The sequence below is a fragment of the Alosa alosa genome, chromosome 11 (assembly GCF_017589495.1).
Source record: "Alosa alosa isolate M-15738 ecotype Scorff River chromosome 11, AALO_Geno_1.1, whole genome shotgun sequence".
NCBI classification, from domain to species: Eukaryota; Metazoa; Chordata; class Actinopteri; order Clupeiformes; family Clupeidae; genus Alosa; species Alosa alosa.
Genome location: NC_063199.1, coordinates 11,776,517 through 11,788,971, shown reverse-complemented (window position 1 = coordinate 11,788,971; position 12,455 = coordinate 11,776,517). Strand labels below are relative to the sequence as shown.

Here is a 12,455-nt window from a genome sequence, read left to right as displayed (position 1 = left end):
AGTCCTTATCCTTACCAGATGCCGAGGAATTAATACATGCTTTTGTCACCTCAAGGATAGACTATTGCAATGCTCTATACGCTGGCTGTAGTAATACCTGTCTAAAGAGCTTGCTTATACAAAATGCAGCTGCTAACACAAACAAAAATTATTAACATATTTCCCCCATCCTAGCATCTTTACACTGGCTACCTGTTAAAAGTAATTGACTTCAAAATATTACTTATATCTCTTGGTTGGTTGCCTGCATTGAAAGAGGACACCTCATGAAGACGCTCTTTTGTCTGCTTCTGACAGAAGAAGCACTTATCTAGATGGACTTGATACAGTTGCAGGTGTTGCTGCAGGTTCAGAAGATGGTCTACCACGTCTTTTCTGAATCCTGCTTCACATGATTTCTACTGTAGTAGCGAATCTTAGCATGCTGCAGATGCTCACTGTTACAGGTGGATTTGTAGCAGTTCCTGTGCCAAACTGCTTTGTTCTGTTGTAAAATAACTGCACTGTAACATTGTAATCGTTGGCTGATCTGTGATCACCATCTCCACACTCTCTCATGGACAAAAACAAGAAATTTGGCATATGTCTCTAGTGATGGGTCATTCACCAGTCCACACATATCTGCCACTGGATACATAGCCCAAAATCTGTTTATTTTGCTGTAGAGAATATGTGTGTCATCACCTGACTAACAGAAAGACACACCTCAGAATATAACCTAACTAGACTGTGCCATCATGAACTATGAAAATGTGCTTGCTCAAATGTAGAAGGCTAGAAGGTCACTAACATCACCAACCATGAAGAACAGAGCACCATGTGCTTCAGGTTATTCGATATTCTAAATTCTATAACTGCCAGCTATCAACAGCCAACTGTCACTGCTAGTGTCTCTCTTTCTCTCTCTTACACATATACACACACACAGACACACACACTCACCTGTCTGTTTGTCTATCTGATCCTTTAACCCTTTCTTTTCTTCACACTTACATAGGCTACGGAAGGCCTTACAGACTTCAGCTGGTACTAGCCAGAGCCATATAAAGGTAGAGTTGCGACAACTCCATTGACGCTAATGTTCCATTCCCGAAAGTTAACAACTTATAATAGCAGCAGTGCAGTTACAGACTGTTTGTAGCCAACATTTCAGACTCAGATTTACATTATTGACTCATCCGAATAATAATAATAATAACAGTAACAACAGTAATAGTAGTAAAGTAATAGTATTAATAGCCTAATTATAATAATAAACTATTTATGTATCGACTATGACAGCTTTTCTGCTGCTCAGTTTTTATCAGTTCCTTATCAAATAAATTAAAAGAGGCTAAAGCCCAATATATGTGCCACACATAATAACCTAATATAAGATAAACCTTGCCTATACCATTTCAATTAGGCAGCACTAGGCAACACCACTAACGAGCCGTCATTAAGTTTTTGCGTTTGTAGCTTACAACTTTTATGACTTGACGTGTCTTGGGCATTTAGCTTTACCATCATGTCAACATAGTTGTAACGTTATGCAATGCTCATCTAGGCTATGGATTTAAGTGGTTTAATTTTAAAAAGGGCAGCAAAAGTGGGATAAAGTGCAACTACTTCCCCAAAACAATTCCTCCATAACTGTGGATTTAATCGTTTGATATGTGGATAACTTTCAGTGGACTAAACACATAAAAGGTAAGATTTTGTTATCACAAAGCTAGCTGGTTCGTTAAATATGGCGAAGCATATTTACAGCCAACTTTGTAGGCCTACTTGCAGCAGTGAAACTGAGTTTGTTGTTAACATTGTTGGTAACGTAAACGTTTCTTCAGTTAGGAGCAGGACTGTTTTTTTTTTTATTTTGCATTCATTTTCATTGCCAAAAGCTAGCCTATGCATGAGAGAACCTAGATTTGAGGGAGCTGCAGCTGTTAGCATCTGCAGGTCATATTAACACAGCAGGGCACACTAGCCCAGTGATGGCTAGCCCAGTGATGAAGGATCGTGTAAAATCCCCATCCCCAGAAAGTTTCAAACCAAGCTTGCGCTGATGATGCATGATCACTGATCAAATTGCTATTTTCTGACACAATGCACACCATTTCCAGGTGCTCACCTGTCTGAATCTCAAGCTCTTTAGCCTAGCATCTGCTGTTCACAGCACGGTGAATGACAAACGATGACAAAATGCTGTTCATGTTTATGAGTTCATATCCTGGTTATTTATCGAAGGACTTACATGTCACGTTTTATATTTTATTATGATCACTCGCATTACCATGGGGTTACTAAATAGGTAGGTCTAATGTTACGGTTAACTTAGAATGCCCACAATTACACTGGAGATGTTAAAAAACTTTTAAACTTTTTTTATTCTGCCGCGACGATAGGCTAGGCTTGGCTAGGTAATTCGCTCATTAGCTCAGATCAGTGACTACCAGAGGAAACGCGGGGTAGAAAGCTCAAACAAGTAATGTTAGACTAGCTGTGTTACAGTTTCTCGTTACAATCAAAATTTCACAGGAGCTCCATGCGCTTTTGTAGGCTACACGCAGTCTCTGCCTTTATATGGCTCTGGTACTAGCTATGTAAAAGTCTATTAAACTTGATTTAACAGAGATCTCTGCTCAGAGATCTTTGTGCTCTGAATGGGTGTAGACAAGAACTGGCAGAGCAGGCTAGGCCTACACTCAAGCACACTAATAGGCATGAATTGATAGTATTGGTATTGAAATATTTTTTAAGCAGACAATTTTGAGCATTTTAGGCACCATTTCTTCAAGAGTTCTACAAGAGATCAATCATCAGCCTAAAAATGTTTTATAATGTTGTATTGTTTATGTGGTCCACTTTTGCACACTACCTTGAAGAATATCTTTGCTTTTTGGCACCAACCCCTATGCTATAATACCAGCAATGTGAGGTTTATGGACAAAATACCAAATTTGACCTTTTCTGAATTTGACCTTTGATTTGGGTCCTTCAAAAAAAAGAGACATGCCACAAGCCCCCAAATTAGACACATAGGCCCCCTACTAATTAAATAGGCAATCTTCCACATGATTGAGCTACCTCTAAATATAATTTTTTTGTCAAAATGTTTGCATATTTCTAATTTTGAAGTTAAAATGAACAGTTTAAGAGGTTAAGACACTAACATTTTGCAAAAAAAAAAAAAAATGTACTTGATAAGGACCACCCTACTATACGCGAGCGGTAGAGTGAGCGGGAGAAAGAGTTGGTAAGCCAGTTAGCAATATAGGGTGGCCATACGTCCTGATTTAGGCCAGACAGTCCAGATTTGAGACGCCCTGTCCACCAGCCTCAAGCCGGACATTAATTTGTCCTCCTTTTTGGAGTTGCGCCGGGCTTTTTAGAATCTTTGCTCGGAAAGAATACTAGTGGTAACAAATGGTTCATAGAGTGTTGATGAGTGTACATATTGTGAAGGTGGATAATACAGTGTGATTTTTCAATGTTAAAAGTTGCAATTGGTGAATAAACTCTTTTGAGAGGTGGATATACTCTAATAAGAAGTGGATAAACTCTATTTCAGAAATTTTAGAGGTGGATAAACTGAGTTTACTTGCGTTTAGCCTCCAACACATCCCTGAACCTAAGGGATTGTCATTTTCATTAAAGTGTGCATTACGCCTTTGGTCGGCAAGCTTAGGCTTGAGGATGCTCTGGTGTTGAATATGTTGACTGGAAGTTGTTAAGTATTTTTGAAAAGTGAAAAAAACAAAAACAATTAGCTTATTGGTTGATATTGGGGTGTGTGATTGTGACAATAATAAGCAGAGAATGGCATTGACCATTTTCTTTATCTCCTGTTGCTACTGTATGTCAGTTTTCCAGTCCAGGCCTATCAGGAGAAATCAGATTTCACCTGCTCAATGTGAGGCACTCAGCGGCAGCTCAACCTAAGCAGGGTTGTAGTGATCAAATAAGAGGTGTAAACTATCAATTCTGTGGTCACGGTAAGGTAGCGGATTTTTAAAAAGGGCATTCAGAACATGTAACATGTTTTGCTGTGCTGCATATGGGACAATAGATGCACGTAGTAAATTATATAAAGTAGGCCTATTAAAATATTTAAATAGCTTAGTTTACCTTTGAAAAAAACATTGAAGGGAATCCACATGTCTTTGGCAAGTAGCCTAGGCTTCTACAGACACAGGTGAAGAACAGTCAGCCTCAGCCAGTAGCACAACCAGATATGTACAGCCAGCTTCAAAAGAAGCAGCCCAGACCCTAAAATTGGGCATTTATAGCTGTAAAGGTGATTCACACACAATTATTTTTCTTTCCCCAAAATACTATATTTGGTAACTTCTGTAGACATCCAAAATGGGGTGGGTGTTTAGTTAGTGGAAAAAAAAACCTATTGCATAAAACAGTTTTTAAGTTGTCGTATTTATCTTTTTCGCCATGGTACAGTCTTAATTTTTCCATTTAAATGCCTTGAAAAGGTCTTAAAAGTCTTGCACTTGAAAAAATGTGCAGATACCCTGAATCACTTTTAACCGTCATTACCAATTTGCAAATGTTGGTGAATAACTACTCATCGTGAGATGTATTTCGTAATATCTTTATTCTAATTATGTTTCCCATTGTAATCGTGTAATTTGTAATGTGTTGCATGGACGTGCGCTGGTGCGCGTTCATGGATGATAGAAGGATGGTGCGTTGTGCACCCGCCCATATGACTGTGCTCTTAAAATAACATATTAACAACTTGCCATAGACTTCTGACCAGGTTTCTCTAGGTCAGTGGCGTAATGCCTTTTAGGTAGTGTACAATAGCGATTTTTAGACAATGCTAGGCCACTCCCTAGTTGTTAATTACCACACCCCTGGGCGCATTGTTTAAAAAATAGACGTGCAAAATCAGAAAATAAACTTTGCGCCGGGTGGAAAACGAGTTTTACGCCATGCGCCAGGGTGCAAAATAGGGGCCACAGTGTGATCTCCCATGAGTTCTATAGCTAAGCAGTAAACAATGCACAGTAGCTCCATCAGTGTTGTGCCAGGCTCCCATTAGATGTGTTGTGTTTGCTTTTCCAGAGAGGGGCCGAAGATTAGCTAAAGTCACTTAAATGGACATGTTTTCTGCACAAGCTAAGATTAACAATAAATTAAGTCATCAGGTTAAACAGAGCATTCTGCGTGCCAAATTGCACCCATTCATGCACACCTGTATGTACACACAAAAAATAAGGTAAAATACAGCAAAGACAAATATGAATGCACCAAAATATGTATCTCTGTTATACTGTAGTTGGCACATTTTGTAAATGAGAACTGTATCTATGTCATATTTGGCACATTTTGTAGCCGATGCACAATGAAGGCCCTCCAGAGAACGTAGATGCTGAGGGTGACTTAAGGTGAGCATCTGCCTTTGTCCGCTAGTTTTATACTACAGTCTGTTTTGTCAAGAACAACATCTGTTCAGCAAATCTCTACACAGTGTAGAAGACGTATCCTCCTGAAACAGTGCAGCATTTTCAGGCATGACTGCCTCTCAAGTCAACAAAACCCCTTGCTATTGCTATTAACCCCAGTGGACAGGCTAGGAAAAAATAATGAGGTGTCAGTCTTCACAAGCTTGGATAAAGAAAGAGTGCTATTTAACCCTTTCATGCACGCATTATGAAAAAAATTGTCTAGATTTTTTTAATATTGATTTTATTACTCTATATGAGCCTAAAACTGAAAATCATTTTGAATTTTTAAAAATATGATTTTCTATAGAAGTTATTTTACTGTCCACGTATGTGGACAGTGCGCAACAATGGGGTAAAAAATAATAAAGAGTAATGACAGAAAATATGGACCATTATGTGACTTTAATGCAAAAAAACAACAGTTTTTTCAAGTACATCATAACAGTAATGATTTTAATGGCACAGAAGGATATTCTGAAGATGTTATGCAACATTACAAAGACTTATTTTTTTTAAAAAGAGTTATTTATGACAGTATTTTATCAAATTTTGAACATATTTTGTAACAGATAACATATAAATTATTAAAAAATATTTGTCCAGGTAAAAAAAGTAGATTTTACAATCATATGATGTTGGTTATGTTGTTAACTGCCATAAAATATGTCTTACTATGTCATTTAGAAGATAATATTTACAAACATCTCAAAAGATTTAAAAAATGTTTTAAGTTTCAACAACTGATTAATTTTACAATCATGTCTGTAATGTTATGAACAGCATATTACTTTTTTAATTTGATAAACGTAACCCGCTAAAGGTTTTAGAACCTTTAAATGAGTAGCTATAATTAAAGTTAACACTAACTGGCATCTGGAATGACCCTGAACTAATGCCATCATTGTAATGTTCAACTATGTACAGTAGTTTACTGTACTATTCAAGACTACAAGACTTTCAGATGTGACTATAACATTCTCAGGATGAGATATGTGAAAATACAAAAGCTTTCTCTTCCAACTGTTATTTAACATCAGAACAATGGCATGGAAAGCAGAAATTTCACCAACAACATTTGAAGTTCAACCTTTCCACACTAAGGTCTGTTATAAATATGGTCCTTCAAACAAAATCAGCATGCCTGCTGTTGACAACTTCCTACTTTAAGGAAGGATAAAAATTGAACATATTTGGCATTTAAACTGAGATGTTTGAGTTAAGTAACTAACTAAATGACAGCGTTACATTGATTCTTGTTCAAGTATGCTGATATTCTGAGCTCAAAAGCCTGTCAAAATACACCCCTCATTTCTGTGCTGCCAAAGCAACATGCTGGTTGGTTGGATTGGTTAATGGCTAGGTCTGAACCATTCTGCTTCTCATTTGCCTGGACTGGATGAAAGACTATTGGAAGTAAGAAACAACAGCTTAAGTAAATATGAGAAATGGAATTCAGGTTCAACATCCTTATTTCCCTAGTAGTATTAATAGTATTATTACATTTTCATCAGATAAAAAACGTGACCTCAAAAATGAATTTCTTTTGGGATTGCTTTCGTCATATGCGATTTCTGTGATGTCCCTTTTGTCTGTGGAAGACATTTGGCATGACAAAGCTGTCTCTCTCTGTCTTTCTCATTCTCTCTCTCTCCTTCTCACACACACACATACATACATAAAGAGAGAGAGGGAGAGAAAGAGACAGTTTACATAGAATTGCTCTTAGTAGTTGCTGGCCTAGCAGACAGAGGGAGCTATAGGATGCATAATGAGTGCAGGGATATGATGAACCAATGAGAAAGCAGGCTTTGATGTGATAGGCTCTCCCCAAGCAGAATGAGCTCTGCTCTGCTCGCCCATATCCATCGACAGCTCTCTTGTCTGCCCTGTTTCCTCAGTCTCTCATCTGGATTTGCCATTCTGTTATTTGGATCTATTGGTTTGCAGAAGATAACATCTATACCAAACGTTGAAATACCCATGAAAAATTGGGTAACCCTGGCAGCTTTGAGTTAGATCAGTCCTCGGTCGTAGAGAGGAAGGCAAACGGAGCGTTCTGAGCCATGAACCACCAGGAGAACTGTGCGCTGCTCTGAATCGGTGGCCTGGAACCTGCTCGGTAGAGAGAGGAGAAAAAGGATTCCGAGGATTGGCACAGAGTGCTCGGAGGAGGCTGCACATTTTTGAAGACAGGATTGTGATAAAAGGATATTGGACCTCTCACTGAGGAAATCTTCGAATGAGGTGCTTTTACCGTGCCTACTGTCTGCCTCTCAGCATTAGTCATGCTCCTCTCATAGATGGAATAGGATGTTCATAAGGTGTTAAGGCACCTCAGTCAAGAGGGTTCCATACATAGCCATTGTTCTTTCACCAATGCAAGTTTCAGTTTGTGGATCTCAGTATGCTATTACTGAGGTAGGACAAGATGGTGCCGGCAATACCATAATTGTCTGTGAGCCGTGATGGACATCACAAAATCAGTTCTTTTTTCATATGTAAATTTGTGTGTTGGTAGTATTTGTGGGTTTTTTCTAAGGGTTTGAGCCATATTCATGCTTTTCACTCTCACAGAAATCCTTTCTCCTTGAGAGATCGGGTTTATTCAAGGTGCCCCTATTTTGCATGTTATTGAAAAAAATAGTTGTTTCCCTGCAGTGCAGGCCAATCTTTTCATTTCATTTGATGCCATGAAGACGAAAGTGAGTGAGATGTGGATTTGCTGCTGTCGGAAGTCAGTGACTATTAGAACTGTGATAAGATGAGTTGATCTCAAATCAGTTGTCAAGGACAGAGAGGGGGCATTGCAAGCTAACCTCTAAGTTAGTTTGTATTCCTGACAATATTCCCAGTTTACATAGCCTTTTCAGCCTTATAGGTATTTCATCAATTAATTTTGCAGTGACCTACAGATACACTGCAATGAATGAGTGTTTTGTATGGATGAGATACCGTACAGATGATGAGCATCATGTTACATTTTGATATTTTTGAAATGTGGAAAATGTATTTTACACATCCAGTTCATAGTAACATCTTGCAGCGACTAGAAGCCAGTTGTTGGTATCGCTTTATTTGCTGTATGAATGGTTGACATTGGCTGTATGAATAATTTATTATCATTACTATCGTTTGAACAGATGAATGACTTTTAGTTGATTGTTTGAAGTGAAAACCAATATTATTGAAAAGGCAACCACTGCATCATTTATTTGATTACGTTTAACAGAATCACTACAGTCAATTATAAAGTATATATTTTACTGATGTTTAACATTTTAGAGATCTCAGCATCTAGCACTGAGGGCCCCATTCTAATGGGTCAAGGTATTGCACTGGCAGCACAAGCCCTCTTAAGCGCTATGTCATTGAGCGGGTCAAGGAGAACTGCTATTTTTGAGCACGCATGGGTTGAATGAGGTGAAATACAAATTGTAGACTTAAGTGATGAAATTGTGTCAAAGCTATTTTTTAGGAAATTCATAATCTGAGCATAGGTGTGTTGTTAAAGGCTCCATTATTAAATTGTTATGAGTATGGAATTACCAAATGTTACAGGATTTAAGCAAAACTGTCTTAATTGACAAAGATACAATGCTCATTTCACAAGTGATATTTGAACCAATTAATGCAAGCCTTCTTAGGTCTAAGACAGCACCTATCAACACAACGTTTAGAAGTTGCTTGGAGTTTAGACATAATTTTTCTCGAAGTCTCATGCTGCCTTCATGTGCTCCTTCTTGGAAGGTCCATGTGTCCTAGTTGAGAAGTCGTTCTGTTGACTTTTGTGTGTTTATGTGTTTTAAGTCAGGATGAGGAAACTGCATAAATATCCCAAATAAGATGTATTGCTCAGAGTGTTTAAACACTACAGCGAGTGCTGTCTCCATTGTTTGCACGTCAAGCAGATTGCTAGTGACAAAACTGTAATATTTGTTCACAAACATGCCTAGTTACCAAAGTCCATATTTAACTGCAATTGAACTGCATGTTACAACAAAGTTGGGTATCATATAAAAACTTTAGTTTCTCACCCGTGATTACGACTTTGTTGGGGCATTCATGTGCTTGGAATTCATATTTATGATATTTCCAACAGTACTTGAAGGCTGCATTATGTGGAATCAACTTGTGATTGTTCCACATAATGTTGACCAAGTAGTGAAGAAACAGGGATAAGATGTTTTCTAGGTAAAGCCTCAGTGTATGAATTGCTGAACTGACTCAGATATCACAGTGAGAGATGCAACTGATTGTTTGAACAACTTAATAGTGAGTAAAATAATAATCCTTCCTTTTACAGTCCTCTAATTACTAAATATTATAATTTAGTAAATTATAGTATGTAATTTGGTAATTACAACATAACATGAATGCAAATACAGAGAAACTATACATGAAATACTAAGAAACACCTCAACTATTACCATTACACTGTGCATTATGGGTAATTACACCTCAACTATTACCAGTACACTGTAGTGCATTATTGGGTAATTACTACAGGTTGTATGTAGATAGATACAGAGAAACTACAGCGGAAATAAAAAAAAAAAAAAAAAAGCGTTTCAGCCTTTTAATGACTCAAGATAGAATTGCGTACTTTCCATGAAAGTAGGGAAGTCATTCTTAGAAACACTTTCTGTAACACTATCAATTCCAGTTCCATTAATTGTAGTTATCCAGGGTTTGTGTCTGTAACAGCCCAGACTATACTACCATATATGACATTTTTACTGAATAAACTGTACTATAAAAGGAAGCCTTATTTGTTTTTGTAGTGCAGGCTCTTACCATTTCATAGCCTACCATTTCTGACTGTTTGTGTTCACTTTTATATTCAATCATAAAAGCAATGTCTCATCCTAATGTACCATCAGCCACCTCCTCTGACAAGACTGACACGTGCACTGTAAAAGGAGCCCATAGTGTGTCAGAAAGGAATACTTTACTCTTGTGAAATGCAGCTCGACCTTATGCTATGTCGTTCTTAGTCCGTGGGAATCATTGCAGCTAAAATAGTTGCTTGTTTTAATCAGAGAGACATTTTTAGTTCACAGGCATTGTCTGTATGTAATTTTGCCCTGTTTTTGTTTTCAGGAGGTGTTGTAGACAAGGATCTCCGTCATTATCTAAACCTCCGCTTTCAGAAGGGTTCTGTGGACCACGAACTTCAACAGATCATCCGAGACAACCTCTACCTCCGGACTGTGCCGTGTGAGTACAGTTTTTCTGATCCTGCGGAATGTGATTTCATTTTTATTCCAGTGTGCCAGTCCACCAATCCATCAGAATAATTGTTTTGCAGGGCTGCAGAGCTTTAGAATGTAGAACTTTTAGCAAAAAAAATAAATGTTGAGCTAGGTGACAAAAAAATTCTTAGCTACCAGGGAAGAGGGACCTAAAACCTGTATGCACACATTAACATGAGCAGCTTCCATATTGTAGAGTTTTATGTTGTTGGCAATAATGTGATTGAAAACTGAAATTGACTTCTAATTTGACTTATACATTGACTTATACAAGTCTATACATTGCAATACAGTGCAACAATGTATTACGGGTGGTGCCGATTTTAGCTTTATTAAACAAGAATATCATGTGCCATGCGCTGAGAAATAATGAGATATTGTGCAACATTTTTATTATATTATATTTTAATACACATTTTGCTGGTTCAGTTTGATTAACCTCAACCCTAAAGAGGGAGATTTTGTTGTTTCCTTAGAGTAAAGGTGTATGTCAACTGAATTACCATGTTAGACGTCTTTGCAGCCACCCTCTTGAGAGAGTATTTCTACCAATGTAAGGCACATCAACACAGATTAATCTAATTAGATAATAAATAAATGGGTGGTATCAATGTTATCTGTATTCATCAACGGGTCCCATTTACCTCCACCACATCAGAGAGCTTGTCCTTATGTCAGAGAAGCAGATGCGACAGCAAGCAGAGTGTTTATACTCTGTGCATAGACTGCATATGTCATCCATCACATGAATGGTGGAGACTCAGTGCAGTGTTCTGCCGCTGACCTTGGCAATCTTAGGCTTAAGTTATTTGTTGGGGGAGAAATTGGTGACTGCGCTGCGATCTGGTGCATCCCTCAGCCCATTTGTGGCATAATGACACATCAGTGTGACATCTGATGAAATGAATGCATTCACACTTGCACACAGTGCATTCCTGACTCACTCTGTTTCAATGGAAATTATTTATTTTTATTGGCTAATTAGAGGTTTCTGTTGTTAGTGAAGCTGTATCAGCATTTTTAAGCGTTTTATATTATGAATTGGGTCATACTCTGTAATTATGTAAGAATCATGACTCAACATTTCTTGCTTTCGTGTTGTTATTATCAGCCTGTACTAAAAGCACATTTGATTTTTCAAATTTAGCATTTGATTCATAGAATTACTACAAGCTACAGGAATTTTCCATCTCTTTCTGTGTATAACTGAAGTTGCTGTTCAATTATACAGTTTCATAGAATTAACCTTGTACCACATTCGTTCGGTCTTTGGTAGAAGCAACTGCTCTGCTTGCTATTACTAGCTTCTGCTTGATATTCCCATACATTTCCTCTATTTGACTGTTAATGTATTTCTTTTCTTTTCTCTGCTCCGATGAGCTGCCTCCACGCCTCTGTTAGCATCTAGTAGGTGTCCTCTGGGTTGGGTAGCTAACCTTAAGTCAGTCCCTCGGTTGCACAGTCAGTGAGCTCCACGCCTGGGGTTTCCATAGAAACCAGCATCTCCTCTCCAGGCCTGCTCCCCCTCCCCCTCTATCACATAAAGCGCAAACACATCACAATTACCCAACGACCGGATTAAAATGAGCCCTTTGATTTATATGCAGTCCCCACTATTGCCGGTGAACATTATTACATTACTGAGGCGGCGTTATGTGTGCACAGGGAACACCTAGAAAACCTCTGTGAGTCTAGCAGCTGTGGAGAGATGCACACCAGCCATGGGAGCTGTAGAGAAGCCTGAGTGGGCACAAACAGG

General features: G+C 38.1%; 1 protein-coding gene across 1 annotated transcript in view; it reads left to right on the top strand.

Annotated features, from left to right (window-relative positions):
• magi2b (membrane associated guanylate kinase, WW and PDZ domain containing 2b) overlaps positions 1 to 12,455 on the top strand; it is a 67,530-nt gene that overhangs the window by 7,952 nt on the left and 47,123 nt on the right. The window contains 1 exon segment of the mRNA XM_048256883.1: positions 10,545 to 10,661. Coding sequence (XP_048112840.1) covers positions 10,545 to 10,661 — 117 coding nt within the window.